The sequence below is a fragment of the Terrapene carolina genome, unplaced genomic scaffold, assembly GCF_002925995.2.
Source record: "Terrapene carolina triunguis isolate 2854851 unplaced genomic scaffold, T_m_triunguis-2.0 Scaffold111, whole genome shotgun sequence".
Classification (NCBI taxonomy): Eukaryota; Metazoa; Chordata; order Testudines; family Emydidae; genus Terrapene; species Terrapene triunguis.
In genome coordinates this window covers 19,968,900-19,994,596 of record NW_020664462.1, presented here as the reverse complement: position 1 = coordinate 19,994,596, position 25,697 = coordinate 19,968,900, and the positions used below count along the sequence as shown (strand labels likewise).

Sequence of the window (25,697 nt, the reverse complement as noted above, 5' to 3'; positions counted from 1 at the left end):
GTTGGGGAGGATTACAGAAATCGATTTAAAGAGAGCTCTATGTCGAACTAAATGGCTTCCTGGTGTGGACGGGTGCAGGGTTAATTCGATATAACGGCGCTAAATTCGACATAAAAGCCTAGTGTAGACCAGGCCTTAGTGTTTCGACAAATTCTTCCCACCCTTGAATTCTGGGGGATAAATGTAGAGAGAGAGCAGTTAGAAATACCTAATGTTCTCAAACAGTTTCATTTTGAAGTAACTGGTGGTGAAACTGTTTAATTAGACTTCATAAAATCTTAATATACAAATAACAATGTTTTCTGACACCTCATGTGCCAACACTTTATTTGGCTCTTATGGTTCCTAAGTCCTTGACCACCACAATTTATTTTCTCTACCCTTCTGCTTCCTCGTATTTTTTTTTTTTTAAAGGCGCTACTTGTCAAGAACTGGATGGGTAGAAGCAGTACGCTGGTTTTCCAAAAGAATGTGCCCAAAATATTTTTCATGCTGTCTGGTCAAACCACCACTTTTGCATACTTTAGTATGATATAATAAACCAGGGTTCTTTTAAACTAAATGCTTAGTCTTGATGGGGACTTAAATTTTGGTTCCTTGAACAATGCCAGTAAAATGACAGATCTGTTGAATGAGCTAATGAGTCAGATAATTGAACCTAGATCTTGTAATTTTGAGTTCTTTAGTTACTTGTAGATTTGAAAGGATTTAGTCTTTTTTGTTGGTAAACATCAATTTCACCATATGCACACAAACTGATGAAGAAAAATTTCCATTGATAAAAATGTACGTGTAGGTGAAGTAAGAAAAATGCTGCTTGAGAACTTAGAGAATGTAAGGATATTTACTTTGTATATTTTGATATGTGATGTTGACAACTTGTGTTTTAATGAGCAATAGAGTGTCCTGTGGCACCTTTAAGACTAACAGATGTATTGGAGCATAAGCTTTCGTGGGACAATGCTTTAATTTTATGAATCTCAATGTTTATCATTGTCTGATCCCCATAAATGTGCAAAATTGTGAATGTAAATAGATGATAAATTAGAGAAAAGCTTTAAAAATAAACATTGATATTTATTGAAATTATTTTTAAAAAATTATTCTCCCTAGCCTATTTACTTGGATCTGCCATAGCTATATACGAATATCTGGGATATTTTACATGTAGAACACCTCACATTGTGGGCTCCAAAATTTACTTTTTGTATTTGCAATACATTACTCTAGTAATGTTTTAAAGTTTCACTTTCAGTTCTAACTGTAGTTTCTCTAGCTACTGGCAAAACCTCTTGATTGAATTCTTGAGTACTTGTGTGGTCCCTTTATGCTGAGTAAAAGGGCTAAAGTGTCATAAATGTGTCCTAAAAACCCCAGTCCCACCTGGGGGAAAAACTTCCCCACAGCAGGTACTGAGGTAATGGCAGTAAGGGTGCCTCATTGGACCCCCTTGCCAAGCCCTAGTTCAGTGGTGCATGTGCCTGGACAGGTCTGCAATGCTGTGGGGATTCCAGGCAGTCCTGGGACACGGCTGTAACTTACAAAGGCCACAGGGGCTCTGAGTTAGGCTGTCCACTGCTCCATCCTCCAGAGCAGCCTAGGGTTTGGAGAGTGCAAAGATGACTTAATGCTACTCTAGTACAGACCCCGATCTCTTCATTTCCCTGGGATGCGTGTCTGTGCTTCCTCTTACAGGCACAACACTACATCTCACCCCTTGGATTTAGGGCTAAATCTGACATGTTCAAGGTGATATCTCCCACATATTGCACAATTTGTGTGCGTGTGTGGTACTCTAGGGCTAACAATGGGATTAAAAAAAAATAATAATTAAAAAACCTTCATTTGTACTCAAGGACTTTAAGGCCAGAAGGCACCATCATGATCATCTAGACCTGTCCTGCACATTGCAGGCCATAGAACCTTACCCACCCACTCCTGTAGTAGACCCATAACCTCTGGCTGAGTTTCTGAAGTCCTCAAATCATGATTTAAATACTCCAAGTTACAGAAAATCCACCATTTACACTACTTTTAAACCTGCAAGTGACCTGTACCCAATGCTGTGAAAGAGAGGCGAAAACCCCCAGTCTGTGCCAGTCTGACCTGGGGGGAAATTCCTTCCCAACTCCAAATACGGCAGTCAGTTAGACCCTGAGCACGTGCACAAGACCCATCAGCCAGACACATGGGAAAGAATTCTCTGTAGTATCTGGGAGCCCTCCCCATCTAGTGTCCTATCTCTGGCCATTGAGAATATTTGCTACTAGCAGTCGCAGATCGGCTACATACCATTGTAGGCAGTCTCATCATCCCATTCCATCCATAAATTTACCAAGCTCTGGCTTGAAGCCAATTAGGTTTTTTACCCCCACTGATCCCCTTGGAAGGCTGGTCCAGAGCTTCACTCCTCTGATGGTTAGAAACCTTTGTCTAATTTCAAGCCTAAACTTGTTGATGGCCATTTTATGTCCATTTGTTCTTGTGCCAACATTGGTGCTTCACTTAAATAACTCCTCTCCCTCCCTGGTATTTATCTCTTCGGTCTATTTATAGAGAGCAATCGTATCTCCCCTCAGCCTTCTTGGTTAGGCTAAACTAGCCAAGCTCTTTGAGCCTCCTCTCCAGGAGGTAAGTTTTCCATTTCTCTGAACATCCTAGGTAGCCCTTCTCTGCACTTGTTCCAGTTTGAATTCATCTTTCTTACACATGGGAGACCAGAATTGTACACAGTATTCCAGATGAGGTTCTGCCCCTCCACCCAAAAAACTCTCATTTACATTCCAGTCCTTTTTTTAAAAAATGTGATGTATACAATGACTTTATCTTTTTTTATGAAACACCAACTGTTTACTAAGAGGTAGTTTAATAGCTGTAAAATTTGAAGCCATCCATGTCCTGCAGATTTTCACCCCCATCCGCTTTCTGCCCATCTGGTTGGATAAAGTAACCTTCAAGCATGATCAAATAGAGTGACTTAATAAGCCCTGCTAACGTAGAAAAGCAATTGTGATGTGACATCTTTTAAAAATTGTTAAGATGAAATGTTAGAACACTTGGGAGCCTGAAAATCCATTTGTACTGAAACTTGGAATCTTTAATCAAATGGGGGAATAATTAGCTGCAGTGGTGGCAAAAAGAGGTGCTGCATTGTTGGAAACCAACCTGAACGTGTCTCAAGGTGGATCAATGTAAATTGTGCTTATATCTGTTTTCCACTGGAAAACCTACAGTAGAAACAGTTGTAGCTGTTCCTTTTGCCATTGTTCTACAAAACAAAATTGCTTATGAATTCTTGAACTATTTTAAGTCACTTTTATAACACATGTATCTTTTTGTTTGCAGCTTACCAAGGTGGCCAGTAAAGTTCTCTCTGAGGAGCCAAAAAGCAGACAGCTCATGACTTCTGATCAGGACACTAAAGTTGTGGCTGAACCGCAGGTGCAGCAAGTACAAGAAGTTAAAGACAGTTCTCATCTAGTAAGTATTATAGTAAAAAAACCCAAACATTTCACTTAGTTACCTCAAACTATCTAATGTAGTCTTTGTTTTGTATATTAAACAAATACGCACTTTTGTTTGGTAGTCTTTAATACAAATTGTATCCCAGAACACTCTCTAATACAAGATATGGGCAGTACATGGCACCACCACCAAAACTCCTGAGAAATAGCTGGCTAGGTGGCTGCATTTCCACAACTCCTGGAAATTCACCTTCATAGTACAAAGATATTTCTCGGTCTTGAAGTAGTATGTGCCTTTAGTTAACATGTTATGCACTTACTAGTATGCTAAAGCCAATTGGAGAGGTGTTTAATTTTATTTGTTTATATTAAAAAAAAAAAAAGCTACTAACCCTCAAGTTAGTCAATAGAGAGTGCTAGAACCTACACATGAGGAGAGATTTTACGGGAATAAATCTTGGCATGGATATCTTTAGATTAAAAGTGTTGATAACTTGTGTAAAATGGGAATTTGCATCCCATGTAATGAATTTTGCATAGTCAAAACACTCTGGCAGACGGCACAAAATACATGTTGCTGTGCAGGATCTAATAAATTGCATTATGGGGTTCTTGTGGCTTTTGGCAAAATGCATGGTAAATGCAACTTGTGTACAGACTTAGTGATAGTAGCAAATGTTCCAAATAACTTACACATTTGGGTTTGAATTTTTTTATTAACAAATGGAAAATTTAACTTCTTGCATAAACGGTACTTAAATGATTTGAGACTAAAATGTAATAATGCTTTAAGGAAAATATTGCCTTTGGGACTGGGTGGGGGGTGAGTGGGGTAGGATGGGGGAGGGGGAGCTGCACTTGGGGCAGGAGCAGGGAGCCATCAATACCTCTCTCGACTGAGCTGTCCCAGAGTGCTCCTCCAGGCTCCAGCAGCAGCTGCTCTTCCCCCTCCCCTTCTGTATAACAAACAGATCACTAGGCCACTTTAAACTAGTGTACTCTGCTTTTCTCACTTCCACTAATTAAACACATGTATTCTCCAGGTTGTCCTAAAACATGGGCATAAGTGGAGGTTGGGGACCTTGTTTTTTTGTTTTGTTTTGTTTTTGTTTTTAGTTGAGTGACTTCCCTGCCTCAATTCGGTTCTGCCTCAAACTCAAATATGGATGTTTCTCTTCTCTTTAAAATCAGACAGGAATATGTTGAGCCAAATTCAGAGTGGCATTATTTCAGATGTGCAGAGTTTTTGTTCCATGCTAAAGTTCTCTCTCTTCAGAATATCTGACTCTAGGGAACAGTCAAAATACCAGTAATTTTCAGTGCTACATCTGGACCTAATAGGTATATCAGTTGTTCTAAAGAAAAGGGTGTCAGCTTATTTGCATTAGTTTCCCACTCACAGAGAAGCCACTCACTATGCTTTTTGTCTAATGCTAGTTCTTCTAAAATAAGTAAAATGTCCTTAATTAAAACGCGTAATGCTAGATGCAGATTTAGAGCCAAATCTCAAATGTCTGCTCTTCCATATCTGTTTTAGAAATGGGATTAACCATCTTCAGTAACTTTAGAGAAAACCGATTTCATCTAATGTCTAAACTCTCTAGTAAAGGAGCCACTGAAGGCAGACAGTTAACATGAGTTTGGAAGACTTGAAATGTTATCCATAGCATTAGACCTGAAGGATAAGCATGGTCTCTAGTTTTCAGCTTTTCTCCCTATAAAGTGTCATTATTTTTCAAGCTTTTCATGAACTATACCAGTATCATGGTTCTTAGGATACTGCTCGTGTAGAGCACCTGTCAGTGACTTAGTATATTGACCTATGCTTCTGAAGGGGTTTCTTTAAAAGCCATATGTTCCCTCTCATACAAAATGTCTGAATATTTTATTAGTAATTATTTGATGTTCCTGTACAAAATCTGGGAATGTGGCTGTAGATTCATGAGCAAAACTTGTCTCTTCAGTAGAATTCAAGAAACATACAAAGAAATAGGTTATCTAATTTTTAATCTAATTCCAGCTGAGGCCCTGGCTAAAACATGATTAACAAGAAAGCACTGTTTTTCCCAATATATTTGAATTACCTTTTTAAAGGTTATAAGGCTATATTTCTGTAAACTGGTGCAGAAATGTGCAGATTACTTCTCTGGACCTCTGTGCACTGGGGGTATTCAGCAAAACGTGTTACTGCTTGTGGAGGCCCTACCAGAAACCCTGAGAGCACAAGAGCCCTTCTGCCAGGAGCGTATTGGAATGCGTTGAATCGTATTCCCTAGCCATCCTGGCAGTGCACCTCGAATGAAGGTTAGGCTGTCTGCTTTCTGCCAGTTCAGCCACCCCTTCACAGAATGTCTGTTGCCGAGGTTTCTGGAATAGATATAGACCTCGGCAAATGTAACTCCTTAGGTATTAGTCTGGAGCCTTGAATGAACCCACAGAAGTGTGGGTTTTGGGGGGGGGGGGGTTGTTTTTTTAATTTTTGTAAAGGATTAATCTTTCTCAATAAAATGTGTCAGTCTTCCTCTGCGAACATAGTAAGATCAAAACTTACAACACACATTTAGCCATTCCATAGTTTGAGCAGCTAGTGGTCCGCCTAGTAGTAAGCAAATTAAGACTAATTTTTTTTGTTAGGACCCCTTTGCCCCTACTGCCTCCACGTCCCTACCTAAAAATCTGGCTGTGTAGACAATGGCTAAGGGTATGTCTACATGAATGGTTTAATGCAACTTTTTAGCTGCACTTTTGGTAACTCACAGTATGCAAGTGCCACCAATAATATGCACCCAATATGCTTGTTCTGTTTTCAATTTCAACATGGTGTGAACACACATTGGTAGTTTGCTGCAAACTGATGGAGTATCATTCTCAAGGGGATGTGGGGGGTGGAACATCCCGTGGTCCTTTGCTGTGTGGCTGAGCAGTGTATATTATGGGATAGTTTTCACTGTGAATTGTGGGATGCGAAGTGGAAGTTAGAGGATTCAGATTTTTAAAACCCCATGTTCTTGGTGTTTCATGTCGTGCTTCCTTTTTGGATGAGCTTTTTTGCCGTTTTGCTTTCTGCTAGCATAGACCCAGAAATGCACTATGCTGCTGTGGTGGCAAGTGAGAGTATGCAGAGGCTGACTGGGCTGTATTACAGTGCACAGAGCCACACATTCGGCTTTGGACTTCATGCACCTTACCACCAAGCAGAAGGAAGGAACATGTTAACTGAGTAGTTGCAGGAAGGTAACTGAGTGCATTTGGCTGTTTTGAAAGGCAGATCGTGCTGCTTATGGAATCATTTGGATGCAGCAGAAAGAGTCAATTATTATAGTTGTCTTCTGCATGATATTTGTGAGACCAAGGGGGGTAAGCCTTATCAATGGGTGGAACTGAGGTGCAGAGACTTGCTTAGCAGTTCGAGCAGCCAGCAAGGCATCCTGTAGAGAATATTAACACAAAGGAGAATACTTTTAGGGATGCCTGTTGCTCATATTTTGAATCTCCTGGTTGAATGTGTGTCTGTGTATCCCACTGCTAATCCATGGGGGGCAAACTGGGATAGGTTTTGAGCAGTGCAGTTTAAGGCTGGTGGAGGTTGGATATTGCCTATACACTTCTGTAAAACTTTGAGTTATTTTAGCTTTATTTAAAGAATTTTGTGTTACATTAGTGATGAGTGAGAATGGACCAAAATGGATCTTAAACAATTTTTATTATGAAACAGTAACAAAGCCAAAAACTTTAAATAATAATAAATACCTTTTTTATTTGAAAATACATTTTCCAAAACACTGTTTTATTTAAAGGTTTGCTTTTTGTTGGTCAATGTGAACCAAACTAAAAGTGCAACAGTGTAAACAGAGCAAATATAACAAGTTTGCAGGGGGAAGGAGCTTAGTTAGTGTGCATAGGTCTTGCCTCTTGTACTCAGTTGTTCTGGTGCCAGGGCTCCAGAGTTCTGGACTTCTGGAGCCGGTGTTCCTGGTGGGCAGATGTTGGACCTGAGAGGGAAGTGGCCTCTCCAAGTACTACATGGATATGGCATGGAGGAATTGCTGCTGGTGCCAGTAGCCAGTATTGCGGCCTAGCAGGAGCATGTTTTGTAGGAGAGCATTCTGTCTCAGGACTGTGTTCGTGCATTGCCTCTCTGTATTTCTGTCTTTTTCAGTGCTCTTCTTAGCCACTGTGATGCTTTCCTTGATCATTGCCACAATCTCCTGGGAGAGCTGGCTTTCTTCCTCTGAGTCCTCATGTACAGCCTCCACCTATCAGCCAGTGTGGTCTTCGTTTGGGACTCTGCCATGAGTTCGCCAAACATTTTGTCCCGAATCTTCCTTTTTTGCTCCTTTTGGGTTGGCCAGCCCCTCAACAGTAGCTAGAGGCCCTGTTCTTGATGGTCTGGCTGTTGCAGGTGCTGTGGTTGTGGGAGTATTGGAAGTGGGGAGGGGACATCTAGTCACTTATTGTTCATATTTCAGACTGGCCATGGTAGCATTTTCATTTATTATGCGTATGTGACTTTACCTCCTTAAGATACTTGCCGTCTTGGGGAACCTCGGAGATGGTAAGTGGCCTGCGTGTGAGGAGGTGCTGCGTGCACTAGGATTTCTGTATGCTATATGTTGGCTGCTGTGCTTTTAGTAGGTTGGTGGAGTGGGTTGGGTTGAGTTGGAATTCTGTTCCCATTTTGGTTTTGCAGTTTTGTTTTAAGCCCTCTGGTGTTGGAGGGATTGGGGATGCATTAGAGGCCGAGCAGAGAGTAATCCCCTGTGGATCCCCATTAGGCTGTCCTCACTCTCAGTGATGTTGCACTGAGGCAGGTGACTAGGAAGCAGAGAAGAGTATTACTTAAAGGAAAGGCCAGACCAGCGGGAGATTCTGTGAAGTTATTCACCAGAGTGGGTCACTTCAGAAGTACTGCAGGAGAGGAAAAGGCTTGAGAGCTATACTGGGAGGGGAGGGGAGAATGGGTTTGCTATACTGGGGACAGATGGGCATGCAGCTATTCCCTACAGTGTGCAAACTAAAATCGAATAATTCCTCAGTCTTAAATTCTGTGTTATCTCCCTTGCAAACATGGAGCGGGTGCAGATAGGGTCCTGCTGTGATTGTCAGTGGACTGTGTATGTTACAGGACATTGAAACCTCATTAGGGAACAGTACTGTTTGTACCTTTTTCTGGGCATGCAATGTCCATTTATTCCTTATGTAAACTCTGAACAATAACCAAATTTATTTTCCTGTAACCACGGTCTCAAAAAATAGTTGCATTTTGCAATAAATTGTTCTCATTGATCAAATGTGCTCTGGGGGTGGGGTAGAGGCTGTGGCTGCACCATGCAGCCAGACGACATTTTGGGCTGGTGAATGGGTGGCATTTTCTAGGTAGGACAGATGAGGGAAGGAGAAACGAAGATGGACAAATGGCCTGTGTGCCACAATCCTAAAGGTTGTTGATAGCTGTGGCTTGCAAGAGATAGAGGACAGTCACCTGGGCGGAGCAGCTGCCATTTTGGAAACGCATATGGGGAGGCCAACAGGTCAGCTGATGGACAGAGTGAGGCAGGGGCTAGCTTCTGGCTCACATCTGTCTAAAATGGCTGTGGCCGTGAGGCACCCAGAATAAAATCATAGACTTTATGGTCATAAGGGACCATTATGATCATCTAGTCTGACCTCCTGCACAACACCAGCCACAGAATCTCACCCACCCAGAAGACAGAAGGCATTATATAGCACAACAATAATAAATTGTAAAGATAGGTACTTACATGCTGAAATTCCCTTCAGGGAATTTGACTCTTTGGTTGCAGCATGGCTTTCTAGCAGGGACTGAGCCTCTGCTGACTGCTGCTGGCTTTCCAGCTGGATAGCATTAGGGTTCGGGGTCCCAAAAAGATCTTGACTCTCTCAGGAATCAGCTCTTCTCCAGCATCCTCCCAGTCATCCTCCAGTGAGTCTTGCTGGTCATCTGTAGTGGTGGGGAGAGCAGGTTCCACATGATGTCGTGGATGAGTTGTGCAATAATTGTGTAGGATCCTGTCCAGTTCATCATAAAATGGGCAGATCACATGTCCTCTGCCAGATTATCATTGTCCCTCATTTCAGTGTACGTCCTCTTAAAATGCTTGCTCTTTTTCCTGCATTTCTCCTTGTCCCAGTCTTGGGTCCAAAAGGTCTTTATTCTAGTGGCCAGCCACAAGAGCGTCCTGTGCCAATACTTTTCTCCAGATGGTGATGGAGATCCAGGGTCTCCGTATGGCTCCAAGAATAATGATACAGGGATCCAGGAGCAAATGAGAATATTTTGTCTCTGCTCCAGCTTTAAAGGGAGAAGGGATTATCCTGGGAACTTGACACCATAGCAGGAGGATGACACACATGTGAACAGACAAGTCAGTAATGGGCAACCTGCAGAGCACTGTGGGATAGCCTTTGGAAGCATGGAGGCAGATGCATGCACGTGAACAACAGACTGCACTAATTTAATTTTGCAGGAATCCTAGTCCACTTGGCAAGAGGACTCCAGAGTTTATGGCAAATGGGGAGTTTGTGTGCAGCAATGGAATGAATCATGTATACATCCATTTTCAAACAGGATTAACTTGGTTTGATCCACTTTAAAACTCCCATGTAGACAAGCTCTAAGTGAGGCAGAGGGATTTCTTCAATCTTGTATCTAGGAAACCTCAGTGAATGGACACCATACAACATTTAATGACCAATCAAACTACTTACTGTGTTAGGCTCTCTGAAATAGCTTGGAAACCCCATTGTTGGATACTATTAAAACTAGACAAAGCACATGCAAATTGGCTGTAAGAAACAATCCTACTTTGGCAGAAAACTGAACTAGACTGAACATTTGCCATCTTTAATGTCAGCAGCTTTGAGAAACTCCCATATCTAAAATAATTTGTTTTTAAAACCTCAATATACCCTCATTAAAAAGTAATAAAATTGCAGTGGTGGAGTCAAGTGATTATCTTCTGGGATCCTTACTGTCCAGTCCCAAAGTTTTCTTTGTTCCTCTAGTACTAAATTACTATCAGTTCTCGATGTCACTTTTATGGTTTTGTATTGTTTCTATCTGTCATCGTACTTGGGCCATATTATCCCCATTTTATAGATGAGGAACTGAGGCACAGTAAGAGAAAGTGACTTGCCCAAGATCTCACAAGCTGAGACAACTGTGAATTGAATTTTCATCTCGTAAGTCATTTCATTCTTCAACCACAAAAGAGGCTGCTTTCGATAGTGGGGTATTTTTTTGTTTTGTTTTTTTTTCAGATGTTCTAATAGCAGCCCTATGACAATACATTTTACCATTCCTAATTTGATTATTCTGTTGCTCACTGTAGAGAAGATCCTTAACTTGGGCACAGTTTGTCTGGTTCATCTACTGCTCAGATAATACGTCCCTGTCCGCCAGAGTTAAGTGGGTGTACCTGGTTCATACGTGGAATGTCAAAGAATCTGACAAACAAGCAGTTGGAAATTGCAAAGAACTTGCTTTCATAGCAGCTGGCTGAGACAAGGACCAGTTTTAGAACATGCTGATGGAAGCTTAACTTGAGATGAATGGAGGTCCTTGTTACCAAGTGAAGGCAACTTGAGGAATAGACTGGGATTGCAACTGTTGCATCTATTGGTGCAGCAGGTTCATCCCTTACTGAAGATTCAGGGTCTACTTCCAGACCCTCCCATGTGCTCCTGCGATGCAGTGGTGGCTCTACTGCCTTTTCATTTACACTTGAGCTTAACTGAGGTTGCATTTCCTCAGTGTGGACCTTTCCAGTCATTCATGCCTTGCTCATCTTCAGGTTGGATTTGAGTGGTATACTGTTCTTGGGTCTACCTTTTGAAGACCACTCAGAAGCCTCACCTGATGGTGAATCATATCCAACCTAATTAACGGGGTTGGGGCAGTGTGAGCACATTAGCAGTGCTCCATGAACTGCACTGGTTTCTTTCAAAGTGCAATTAAAGCAGTTGATTTGGTAATACTAGGAGATACGGCTATTTTATTGTAAACCCTTGTGGGTTCCTTTTCCGGGTTATTCATGGTCTGGTTGCCCCAGGTGACCTGTCCTACCATATTTGTCCATCTAGATGACACTAAATAGTAATTATTACAAGATTCCCAGAAAAAGGTAGGGTGAATAGATTGGAGAAGAGACATTAGGAAGATTGGAGAAGGACAATGCATGAGGGAAAAGACCTTGCGGAACAGTTGTTCATCAGACCGTTCCTCGACTGATAAGGCCTCACTGACTTGTTTCAAAGGCTGACCTCTAGTCTAGAATCAGGTATAGCCAAAACCTCCATTTCTGGCATCACTCTGATGGATAGAAGTGTCTGAGTCGTCCTCAGCAAAGGTTTGTTATGAGCAGCTACTGGGCCGGACCAACAGACTTCTCGCATACAGTTATTACCCATACTTCTCGCATTTGTATATAGGCATCTAAGATACTGGTTCGATCTTGCCTCCCAGTTTTGCCCTGACCCTCCTTTCTGTCTGCCATTATAGCCCACACTCCCTCTTGTTTCCGACCCATCTCCCAGGTCTCCATGTTCCCCACGTTCCCCACTTACCTGTGGGCTTTGCTCACCTGTCCCCGTCTGATGATGGTGCCTGTCTTTTCTTCCCCCGCCACCTTGATGGTTGAGGTCACTAGCAAACTATTGCCCTTGAAATAGTGAAGTCATTTTAAAGGCTACAGTTTTTTTAAATCATGGTTTAAATCACTCTTTAAAAATATCAATTACTTAAATCAGGTTGAGGCTTTGTAAACCTAATATTCTTGAGCTAATGTAACTTTAAATTTATAATGCACTAAATTTATAATGCTGGTTCTGTTTTGTTTTTGTTCAAGTAGTGACGTTACCTTATTTGTGTGGTGTAGGCAGAAAATAAACTCTGTTCCTGCAAACACTAAGTAGATACTTGAGTCTTCTCACATTGTTAATCCCATTCACTTCAGTGGGAATGCCCATGCCTAAGTGTTTGCAGGAACTAAAGCTGAATTTATTAAATTTTTCTTAATGGTATTAAAAATGTTGTCACTTTGAAACAAAATTGCTTCACTGGCAATGCAAATGTACTTAGATTTTTTCAAAACCGTAGCACAGATATTGTGAACTCTCTCTTGTATACACAGACCAAAACTTTCAAAAATAGGAGGCTAAATGTAGGCTCCTTTGCTTTTTAATAAAAGCACCTGAGTGACTTAAGAGCACAAATCCTATTGATTTCAAAGTGCAAACCATGATGGAGGGGTACAACCTGGTCAAAGTACGTCAGCTTTATTGGTTTGCGAAAATTCAGTGTATCAGAAGGTGGTGGTGGTTGCAAATATAGCATGGGTTATTTGCTTATTAGTGTTCTCCACAGGGTGGATTTGATTTAAATCACTAGTCAGGGAGACTTGATTTAATCATGGTTTTCTACATAAAAGTGCATTCTTGTGGGTTGCTATAACCTTAATACATATTCTTTACAACTCAGAGATAGATGTAGGTTTCATTTTTAGAAGGTACATGCTATACGTTTTTAAACAGCTATTTATTTTGAAAACTTTTCCGATTTAGTTTTACAGCTATATCAGAAAATGAATGATTGTTTAGTTATTTCATTTACCAAAGGTAATTGAAGCAAATATTTATGAAGTCATTGGGAGGTGAACTATCTCCAATTCAACAGGTTAATTATAAATATTTGGAGGATTTTCTTGCCATGCTGTATTAGGAGGAGAACATCACCAGACAGACATTTAAATTGTTTTATTTAACTAAAACAACAATGTTATGTATTCTGGATTTTTTCTTCAACAGCAAACATATAATATTTTAACAAAACAAGCATATGTCCCTCGCTTCCCACATTTATCTCCAAACTTCTTCTCCTTGTCCAGATCTATTCTGCCCCCAACCATCTTCTATTCATTTAATTTTTTGAAACTTTGCATTTTTAGAGAGAGGTAAGGGATTAACTCTGTGAACACAAATTTGCAGAGACAGCAGTCCTCAACTCTATTGTATTTCTCACCTCTATATATTATTTATTTATTTAAAAACATTTTTTGCTGTTAACAAGCATGTTACCTCTGGAGACACAAATCCACAGTTTGAGAAATGCAAAACTAAGCATCTCTGATGGTATCTTCTAGACTGAGCACTGAGTCCCATTGGGTAGATAGAAGAACCTAAATAATCGATACAGAAGCCGGTGGGACCCCATAAGATCGGGTCCTTTATCCATGAACTATTGGAACTCATTTACAAAACTTTGCTTAAAAATTACATGACTATATTGTCTCATACTATAGAATGTATAATCCCTATTCCATGATGAGAGATCTTTGAGCTATAATATATCTTAATTAAAACTATCTTTAGTTAAAATGCTTTTAGAGGAAAAAATCAGAAATCAAAAAAATCAGATTTAAATAAAATCCGTTTTTTTTTTTTTAAATCATTAATTTTTATCCACCCTGGTTCTCCCAGTAAGCATCTCAATGAGGCCTTAAATTTTTTTTTTTTTTTTTTTTTTTCCTTCCTCCCCGTCCCAGAACATATATAAGGAAAATAGTATGGTAAAGCCACAGCAAGTTACTTCTTGGCCACAGAATTTCCCATTTTGTTTTCCTGTTAATGTAAATAGTAGAATTGCTTGCCTGTGAGAGCACTAAATGAAAACTTTCAGATCAGTAGGCAAACTCTAGTTTTAATGGTACTTTGCTCTGTTGTAGCAAGCTTTCTCTTCACATTTCATTAACATGTCTGTGACGACATTCCATATTCTGTATGAAAATATGCTTATGATATGAATGACATAACTGAGATATACTTTATGCAAGATGGCTCATGTGAAATATCCTTGGAAAGGTTACTACTTACCTTGGGGTAATTAAGATTTGTGCTGATATCCTCTTGTACCTTTTCCACTTTCTCATGTATAGGATGTCTCTAGATAGTGTGGTTAAATCTAACCCCTGCTCCTTTACTGTTATGGCACTGGTATGTTCATGTTTCCTACATTTGAAACCTGCATGTTGCAGTTTTTCCTTGTAAATTTGTTACTAATAAATAGCATATTATAAAGGGATTGAAATGTTTAGTTTTTGGCGATGGGACTTGTTTTTACTTTTTTGTATTGTCTTTTTCTTGAAAACAGTCCATGTCTCCAGGTGTTTGTAGGTCTTATGCTGGCCACTGCTGATAAAGTGTATCTCACTGGTGAGCCATCTTCTCTTTAGAGTTCCGAAGATTAAAGCTTTCTTGTTAGTCACAGTCTGGAAGTGCAGGCTCAGTAGTGGGAATCTGGTAGAAAACATTTATCCAAAATAAAAGGATTATAGGTAATTCTCCATACTGACAGTCTTTCCAAAAGTTTACTTGGGGGGAGGGATAGCTCAGTGGTTTGAGCATTGGCCTGCTAAACCCAGGGTTGAGTTCAATCTTTGAGGGGGGCACTTAGGGATCTGGGGCAAAATCAGTACTTGGTCCTGCTAGTGACGGCAGGGGGCTGGACTTGATGACCTTTCAAGGTCCCTTCCAGTTCTAGGAGATAGGATATCTCCATTAATTTATTTTATACTCCTTGTTTGGCACACATTAAATTCAATGAAAAATAGAGCAGAAATTAATAGCGAGGTATTTGCACAAAGATCTAATGGAACACCTGGAAGACTTGTACAACTTTGTACCCCATAGTACACTAAATAGACTGGAAAAACTTATAATCTTCTTTGCCACAAAGATAAAGAAATAGCTCAGGCAATAGTAAGGTGGGGAAGTTATAAAGAATTAAAAAAAAAAACAAAAACAAAACTGAGCTGTATAAAATTGGGAATAGACAAGGTAGAGATAGCTGAGTAATCTGAGAGAAATGTGATTGTGGCCTTGTTTAAACTGAAGCTGAAGGATTGTGTATTTAATACAATTTTGGAAACTTCTTTCAGAACTTGAAAACTGTTTGCCCAAGACAAGTAAGAATCTTTCCTAGACAAGTGTCGTCAACTTAAGCAGCATGTATTCTTTGCTTTATTTATTGATTTGATTGATAGCGCTCAGGTTCCAGACTCTCTGGTTGCACAGAGAATCTTTTAAACCTGAACTAAGTGTGAAATAATACAGGGTCATCTTCCTGAGTCTGCAGGCATGGGACCATCACCTGTGCTGCTGTTCAGAACTTGTTACGCAGCAGCAGAATAAATGTTAATTGCAGCAGTTGAATTGACAAGACTTGACTTACAATCTCCTAGGTGGCAATGAAACTTCTGAATAGGTGACTTTCATGCTGATGCTTCTTGGGAAAGGTCTGAGCAACAGCAGAATAAGACACTGTCTGTTTTCCAAGTAAAACTGAAAAGATGCTGGGAGATGGGTAACTTGGTTAGACTCTCACTACCACTTTTGGAGAACCTTGGAATTTATGAAGTGGATGAGAGGAACACACTGTTCCTTTCAGTATCCAGAGGAATTTTTGTGGTAACAGTGGAGGCACGTTTCACATTAGTCTCCCATACTAGCCAAAAGCTATAAAAGATAGGGGTTCCCTAGGCTGTACCAAGAGTATTTTGGTTGTAAGCCAAGCCCTGATGATGGGAGGTTGGTTCTGTTCATTATTCCTGGACAATTAGACCCGGAACACTTAGTCCTGGTAAATGTGTCGAGCCTTATGGAAAGGATAAATGGGAGAATCAGCAGATGGAAGAACGCCTAGTTGTGGATGGGAAGTAGGGGAATTATTGTTGGGGTAAAATAGAAAAGATAAGTAGAATGAGTGAGCAAGCGAGATTTTTGACAAAAATGGCATAGACAAATGGAGGAGGAGGTAGAACTACCATGTAGGTAAAGGGGGGTGGCGGGAGAACAGGAAATAGGCACTGAAAACAGTGCAGGAAAAATTCTCTCATAGGAAAGAAGAGTAAAGTGAAGTCCAAGAAGGGAAAGCAAGAGACCATTTAAAATTAAATAAACCTACTCCTTTAAATTACAGTGGTGTGGTGACAGAGGCAATTTTGCTTTATGATGAGGACAACTAAGCTTGGTCAGAATTTGAAAGCCCTGAAGAATGGAAGTAAAAATTATGTAGATAAGACTAGAACAGATATCTAGATACGTTGCAGGGCTTTCTGTTTTAGAAAATTAATGCATTTAGTAGAGCACTTAGAGTGAACTACAATAACAGTGAAGCATGCTGTGGTATTGGTTCATTAAATCTATTTCCCTTTAAACCTGCAAGCGCGTCAGATGTATTGGAGTTGTACAAGGGGGAATAACAAGTTGCCTGAGTAACTACTATATTTATATCTACTTCTGGACAAGCGATTGTTTTGTATGGATATATTAATTTTTAAAAAAATGGTTTGGAGGAGAGGAATTTGGATAGCTTATGACTCTTGATTACAAGAGTTGTGACCTTTAATTCGCTTTTCTAAAAAGTAGTAACTTAGTATATATTCACCTTTATAGAAACACTTTTGGAATATAGTAATGTGCACAACAGCTTCAGTAATACTTTTTCTGTTTTTTTCTTTAATTTGAATCAAACTTACATGTAGCTCTGCTTTTAGATACTCTTGTACAAATATTGATGGTCGTCATCTGCAACTTGAAGGAAAACCAGTTTAGGGCATGCTTGCACTTTGGTAAAGACATAGTTAAAATAGTTTGGTTTAAGGTAGGGTGACCAGATGTCCCGATTTCATAGGGACAGTCCTGATATTTGGGGCTTTTTTAATATGGGCTCCTATTACCTCCCACCCCCTGTCCCGATTTTTCACGCTTGCTATCTGGTGATACTAGTTTAAGGAAATCTCAAGAAATGTAACAATTCAATGCTCACAGGTCTTAGCAGATTTGGCTAACATTTTATGTTTTGGTTAAGAAAACTCTTTGACTAGATATTACAGTGCATATAATGAAACATTAAAACATTGCTCTGTAACTGGGATTTGGACTTTGAGTGGCAATGGCATATGAGCTCCCTGTACTATTTTTGGCATCTGGGTGTTGGCTTGTCTTTTCAGAAGCAGTAGAAAGTTAGTTTAGATGTGCAAGAAGGCGATTTGCAATGTGAGCTCTCCTGTAGTACAACTTCTTTAAACATGGGTTGCTGCTTCAGTAAAGAACTAACTACCAGCAAAAATAATGAAAAAACTGGCCTGTTACAAAAATCGGTGGAAGAGGAGGCACCAGAAAACAGGATAAGTAAAACTTTACCTTCAATTTTAGAAACTGTGGAAAGTAAGGAGCTGCACGCAGCAGAAAAGACAGCTAATGGGACAGCTGCTTTAGTCAGTATTGAGTGCATTCATACCGATAATTGCATGGAGTCAAATCCTAAACGTGGGTTCTGGGGTAGAAAAACAAAGTATCCTTCATACAGAAGTGTGGAGAACACTGACAGTGAGCAAGTCACTAAAAGAAAGTATAACAGACCTTTTAACTTTTTTCTTTCATTTAGTCATATCCTAAAGGTCTTTAAAAGATATGAAAATTTGGAAAAGAGTAAAGAAAAGGAAGACTGGGATGGCAGTGAAAGAATAATTGAAAATACCAATAGGAATACTCAGTGTGTGAACAATACAGAAATCTCTCAATGTAATAGTCATAATGGAAATAAATATATTCTAGCCAGAGAGCCATGTTCATTGGATTGTATTTCTTCTTCATGGAAACCGGTGGCTCTAGACCAAGGCTCACAGGAAGAAACTTTGGTAAATATGAGTTATCTGGAATATTACCCAGTTAAATGTGAATATTCGCGAACACAGAATGAAATAATGGAGAATGTTCAAGACAACAGTCGTGACAGCCATAGAAAGATTTCAGATACATCATGCAGACAAACAGCAGTTCCAGCTTTTACCTATATTGATATAGACCATAGACAACATAGACGAGAGGAGTTTTATAGTATTTGTATTGTAGATGCTGAAGATCTGAAAATGGATGAAGAGATGCCAGCTACTGAGCATGGAGCGATTGCAGCAGACGTAGATAATTCAGCTGTTACAGTTGAAGGAATGTGCAATGTGGTATGCCCTCTAGACACTAGGAAAGAATTTCCAATCCTGCAGTCAGCACAAGTAGAAGCAGAGTTTAATACACAGAAAGAACCCTCTGTAGGTGAAGAAGAGCATAGGTCAATCCTGCAAAAAAATGAAACAAAGGAGTATGGTCATATGGATGTCCAATCATCTTATAACGACTTACTGGATAGCAGCTGTCAGACATATAAGCTAAATATGGACACTATAGCAACAGATGGTTTAAGAGCACTAGTATATGATGAGTTTCCTGAAAATAGAATTCAAGGATTGGATACACTAGATAGTAATGTCAGTTTGAATGAATCAATTAATAGAAACAATGAGTCTGTAAAATTTGTGAATGCTCTCGGAGAAGAATATTCTTATTCAAAAAGTGTGAAACGTGTTGACAGCTCCACTTCTGACCTCTTATTGGCTTTAAATGCTAAAGAATATAATTCAGGAAAGACTGAGAGAAATTGTAACACTGAGACCACACCATTTCATTTAAGTGAACATTTACTGAAAACTGAAAAGGAAGCAAATACTAAACAAAAGTTAGATGATACTATAGGTAACTTATGTTTCCACTTAGAATGTCACAAAATAGACAGTGATTCCTTTTCAGTGAAACAAGATCTCGAAAACCTTAGCCAAGAGGATTCCCTACTAAAGCCAGAAAGTCAGCTAAATTCTAGTGAGAAAACAAACAAATTTCAGACAATGTACTGTGAATTTAGAAAAGAGGCGCCTTTTACTACTTGTGAACGTGACAGTAAATTGGAACAGCTCCTGGAAGATGAAGAGAAATACGCAGATGAAATTTTGTGTAACTTGGAAAATGCTTTGGTTGCAAACATGATTGAAGTGCCCTCAAAATTGAAGAGTGTGTTAGATTTTCAAACTGATATGAAAGGCAGCACTGAAACAAAAATGTCAAATGTTTTAAGTCCTAATACCATGGAAGATGACAATCATGTGAGCATCATTGGGCAAACTCCCTCATATCAAGCAGATAACATTCGTGTGGAAACTGGTTGTCTGAGGACTTCATTAAGGGTAAGAAATCATACTTTAGCATCTTGCAAACCACATAACATAAGTACACATGCAATAATCCGAAAGGAAAACTGTCTAGAATGTCAGCTTTCACCAGCACTGCCAGAAAATAAAGGTAAATTATATGACTATTCCAGTTCATTTAACAAAAACAGTATTTCCTCTGTATCTTTGCTGGCATATTCAAATGTGAATAAAATGGACTTGAATTATAAACAAGATGAACTATGGGATAAATGTTCATTCCATGCAATGGAAAATGAATTGAGTGCTGGGACTGACCCTGCCAGATTAACAGGTGGTGGTGTAGAAATGGTAAAACAGCCAAAACTAGAAATGCATCAACGGGAGACTGTTAATAATGAAACAGAAAATAGTGAGCCAGATTCTGAAGTTACCATTTTTGATCGTGACAGTAATACACTAAGTCTCAATAGAGACTTAATGCACAATCAGAATGTTTTCTCAGTTATGCATGATAGACCTGTAACTTTGGAAGACTATACAGATGATAGATTAAAAATGGGGAACAGCTTCAGAAATCATGAAAGAGCTAGTAATCATATATTTGGATCTCCGAGCTGTCTGTCTCCATCAAGTCAAAGATCCTATTCAGATGTTCTTCAGAAACAAGTGAGAAAGTGTGATGTGATAGGTAACTGTGACGATACAGAATTAGAATCAGTTTACATTAAAAGGCCTACTGAACCTTCAGCTGAAGAACTTTCAGAAACTTATGAAAAATGTCTTTCAGATCTACAGGAACCAGAATTTCAAAGGGGTGAAGAAAATCTGTGTCTCAATCCGTCAAAAGAAGAAAATGTTGATGTTCCTAATACATCAACTGACCATGCAGAAGCACAAACCAGTGAGAATATAAAGTGGTTGGGAACAAAGAACACTGAATCTGAAAACAGCAGTTGTATTCTAGATGCTGAGATGAAAAGTTTGAAAACTATTTCCACTGCAAATCACGAACAGACTGAAACTTGTGATCTGAACTCAACTGATAAAGATTTTTGTGGGGTTTTTACTGACCCAGGGCAGGTAGATAGATATGCTGCTACTCCTTCATATGAATTATCTAATGTCCCAGTTGGTGCTAGAGAACTTCAGCAAGGCAATGAGAGGTGTGTTTTAGATCTGATGGAAGATATTTTGAATGAATCAGAAAATACCTGTAAACTAGATACACAAAATTCCCAAGATGGAATGGGTTCACAGTTCTTAACTCTGCAGACTGATAATGCTGATTTAACAAATCAGATTTTTTCTGACACCATTTTTAGTGGTAATAGTGAATATCTGATGGGCTATTTATGGAATACTGCTACTTCTAATACAGTTACGGAGAATGACAGACAACACATAACTAATGAGAATTTCCAGAACCAGCCTCAAGATTTGACAGTTTCTTCATTTGCTGTAGAAAGAGATCCTTATCAGTTACTAGTAGCAAAAAATGGTGATATTTGGGGATGGCAAGATGAAGAATTTGTAAGTATTTTTATAAGCATGATTTGATCATTTACAGTATATTAGACTTTAAAATATGGCTGTTGAAATTGGGAGTTGGAGTAAATCTAAGTCCAATTTATGATTTGACTAAACAGCACAAGTTTCATATACTCTTTCAAAAAGCATATTGATCAGTTTTGGCTCGATAAAATGAAGTTTACGTCATGCTGATATAGTCCAAAAATGTTACTGAACATTGTCAAATCTAAATCAATGCTGTATTTTTGCTGTTTAGAAGTTTAATCCTTGCCAAAGTGTGTGAATTTCCAGAATTGAGAATTGCTGTATAAATGAGATCTTGCTACATTTGTTCATCACAAGTAAGGAAAGCTATCTGAAGATTGTCAGTAGTCCCCTTCAGTGTGGTATCTAAGAGCTATATTTATAAACACAAAATAAAATGACATTTTCTATTCTAATGTATTCTACATCAAGTACATTAAAAACTGGTGAGAGCCTGCATCACTTACAGGACGTTTTAAATCTTAAATCAAACTTTTTCAGAGTAGTTCAGATCAGCCCTGCAAGGCGTCCATTTATTTCAGTGGGAATGCCTCATGTATGTCAATATTAATTAGATTTTTAGAACCAAGTAAATCTTGTGCCTGCACACTTCACACCAAGTACTCCTTCTCACGAGGAAGGATGGTACAGTGGGTAAGGGCACTAGGCTAGGACATGGGAAATTAGAGTTCAGTTTCCTGCTCTGCCACAGACTTGCTATATGAACTTGGGGAGGTCACTTAGACCCATACTTGAAAAGGTAGTTAGGCATTGCAGTGCTGAGTGGCACAACACCTAAATACATGTAAAAACTCTGCACCTTAGTCTCTGTCTGTTTCCTATCTGCAAAATGTGATAATAGCACTTCTCTTCCAGAGGTGTTGAGGCTAAATACATGGAGAAATTGACAGAGGTACAATAGTGATGGGGCTAGACACATGTGCTATGCATCAATCTTGCTAATTTACCCCATCCTCCCCACCTAAATCTCTTGTAGCATGAATCATTCCCACCATTCCATCACTCACTTCAGCTCATCAGTTCTCCACACCCCTCATTTAATCACTTTTCTCTTCCATCAAACCCAACCCTAAAATTCATCACCTTCCTCTCCTACCAAATCTGTTAAATTATAATGAGTTCCTTGGTGGCAATGGCAGCAACATCACACCCAGGGGCGGCTCTAGCTTTTTTGCTGCCCCAAGCACGGCAGGCAGGCTGCATTCGGCGGCATGCCTGCAGGAGATCTGCCGGTCCCGCGGATTCAGCATACCCGCCGCCAAATCCATGGGACCAGCAGACCTCCCACAGGCAAGCCGCCGAAGGCTGCCTGACTGCCGCCCTCGCAGGGACCGACAGGGCGCCCCCTGCGGCTTGCCACCCCAGGCACGCGCTTGGAGTGCTTGTGCCTGGAGTTGCCGCTGATCGCACCCAACCTGGGTAGGCCTCAAGTCCTCCCTGATGGCAAATGTCTCTCCCTTTCCTTGCTGCTCCACTTCTGCTGTTCCTGAGGCATGAGGGTTCTGCTTTGCCCCCTCCTTTATTTAGGGAGGAGACATGTGGAGCTCCTGAAATCTTTAGTTCCTTCCTGGAAAGGGATTAGGAACTTGGGTATCTTCTGCTCACCTTTGAGGAGGGCATCGTGGAAGTGAGGGGGGAAGGAAGAGGCTGCAGTGGAGCTAAATAGGAATGCTCTGCGTTAAGTCTTGGCCAACTGGGGGAGAGAAAAGAACAAACTTGACTTGCAGCTGCTTCTCCAACTCTGCTTTGGTTTGCTAGCAAAGCAAATGGAGTTACACTGGGCCTGTAGGTGGATCAGTAGCAGCTGCTCTTACCTTGCCCAGCAATTTCAGCACCAGCACCTGATTCACGTTTTTAAGTCCCTTTGCAATCATAAGGGCTGGGAATTTACTTTGTTTTAAAAATGGAAGCTGATGGCATTGGTCATAATCACTTGGGAAAGCTTCCTGTGCAAGCAGGCAAATGGGATTTTGCAAATCTGTTTTAGGTTAACTAAAAATACTTACTCTACCACTTTCTTTGCCTTTTTAAATGTTGCAAGCCAGAGGAAAACAGTGGTTTAATTTCTTCACATCTGTTTACCCTTTGGGGGGAAGGGTGTACTAGCACAATGCTGCAATGTTTGGGTTGCAGGCAGCTCAGAATATAAACTGTTCACTGTATACCATCTATAATACTTTGTTAATCAACTAAAAGTTGAAACTGTTAAACTGAATTTTGTGAACTTAAGTCTAGTAGTTGGTGTCAAATAGCAAGTAAACCAATTGGAAAAATGTGAGTAGTCTTCAGAAAATGGAAAATTCTTAACTTTTTTGTGCTTGAAAGATGATGAAATAAGATGTGCCATAATGGAAAATGCTTGGAGTGCCCTGTCTACATTGAAGTGCAATGTGCTGACATTAGCTGGCTCTGTGATCATTCAGCAGTATAGTGCCATAATATTTGTTTTTTGGAAAAGCTGGACAATAAATAACACAGCATGCCTGAATTCAGCAGCATTTAGAAGTGTATTACCTGCCACACACACTCATCACCCTTTTAAACTAGTATTGACCTTCTGGTTGTAAAAATGGATGAATTGGGAGTGTAAATAGAACAAAATTGTCTTCAGCACTATTGCCATTTTAGTGATTTCTATGATGATTCTGGAAACAGTGTTGTCCTATCCTATTTATACTAACTGTTTCCAATGCTGGTTAAGGGAGGGGGCATATGCTGTCAGCAGCATCAATTCAGTTTGCTTGTATAGGTGGTGCTAAAGGAACATGCCGAATTATCATGTTTTACTACCACCTTTTTGGCCGCCTTCTTGCCAAATGGTATTACCCACGTTTTGTCATACATACTTCATATGGTGCTATTTTTCTCCTCTGTTCTCTTTCACAGGAACAGGCAGGGAACAAATCTATTGAAGTAGAGATGTAACATAAATATTTGTTAATACATCTTTTCCATTGCTTACTGACAAACTTACAGATGACAGATCCATGGAAGCTACAAACATTAGTCTTTGTAGCCTGCAGAAATGTTAAGTTCTACACAATGGTGTCGTCCTTGCACCAGTAGTTCTATTACTGTTTCTCCTTTTTCCTCAATGCGATCATGTGTTGAAGAAACTTGGGATGCCCTCTAGCATTATATGTCAGGTTTCTTTTATGTCACATATATAAATGTGACTCATCTACAAAGTACATAATCCAAAATTTCTTTTGTAGGAGTCAACCAAGGTTTCTGAGTTAAATCCTAATGCAAAGGTATGGGGGAATCATATGTTACATTTGGAAGCTAGTGGTGCCACTGATGGTAGCGTGAACAAAACCTGGGAAGAAATACCTGACCATCCTCCAGATTCCTGCAAAGAAGGTATGAATAGTTTAAAAAGCTTCCGTTCTGGCTGAAGTAAACCCAGTCCAGAACTTCCAAGTAATGTCACAAATTTTCTAATGTAAGACATAAACATGAAAATGATTAAGAAAACAAGGGTATTCTCAGATTTCTTCCAGAATACAATTCTTTACTGAGGTTTATTTATATAAATCAGTTATTGCAAATGAAAGTTTAGACCTCCTTAATGAAAAATCCACTTCAGACATTTTCTTGTAATCCTTGCTACAGGACTGGATGCCAATGGTGATGGTGACAAAAAGCAGCAAAATGCAGTGTTAACAGAACTGCAAGAGCCAACGCTAACAGTTCCAGGGTCGGACCAAAGAGAGATGAACCCTTTGGCTCTAGATAATTCAGAGTATGAATCGATACATGAAACCACCCAGACAGGTAGGAAAAGCAACTTTCTTATGCTTCGATAGAAATTAATTGTAAACTCTTCATCTTGTATATGAATAATGAACATATACAGTAGAATCTCAGAGTTGCAAATACCTCGGGAATGGAGGTTGTTCGTAACTCTGAACAAAACATTATGGTAGTTCTTTCAAAAGTTTACATCTGAACATTGACTTAATACAGCTTTGAAACTTCACTATACAGAAGAAGAATGCTGCTTTTAACCATCTTAATTTAAATAAAACAAGCACAAACAATTGCCTTGTCATCCTTTCTTTTAACTTTCCCTTTATTTGTTCAGTAGTTCACGTTTAACACAGTACTGTACTGTAGTTGCTTTTTTTGTCTCCGCTGCTGCGTGATTGCATACTTCCGGTTCCAAATGAGGGTGTGTGGTCAGTTCATAACTCTGGTGTTCATAAATCTGAGATTCTACTGTACTATATACAAACATCACAGGAAATAATCACTCTTGCTCGTCAAACTAAACATCTTACAGAGTGTTTTCAAAATCTAAATTCTGTCAAAGTACAGTAGGTTTCCCTTAAAAATTAACATGCTAATATAAACATAAAAAGAACAGGAGTACTTGTGGCACCTTAGAGACTAACAAATTTATTAGAGCATAAGCTTTCGTGGGCTACAGCCCACTTCTTCGGATGCATATAGAGTGGAACATATATTGAGGATATATAGATATATATCTCTACACACACACATACAGAGAGCATGAACAGGTGGGAGTTGTCTTACCAACTCTGAGAGGCCAATTAAGTAAGAGGAAAAAAAACTTTTGAAGTGATAATCAAGATAG

The 25,697-nt window shown here is 39.6% G+C and overlaps 1 protein-coding gene across 1 annotated transcript in view; it reads left to right on the top strand.

Annotated features, from left to right (window-relative positions):
• Positions 1–25,697, top strand: part of LARP4B (La ribonucleoprotein domain family member 4B) — a 110,113-nt gene that overhangs the window by 44,609 nt on the left and 39,807 nt on the right. Inside the window, exons 2-5 of the mRNA XM_026651999.2 lie at positions 3,346–3,480; positions 17,501–21,052; positions 24,313–24,460; positions 24,713–24,883. Of these exons, the coding sequence (XP_026507784.1) occupies positions 3,400–3,480; positions 17,501–21,052; positions 24,313–24,460; positions 24,713–24,883 (3,952 nt within the window). The 5' untranslated portion in view covers positions 3,346–3,399. The remainder of the gene's footprint in view (positions 1–3,345; positions 3,481–17,500; positions 21,053–24,312; positions 24,461–24,712; positions 24,884–25,697) is intronic.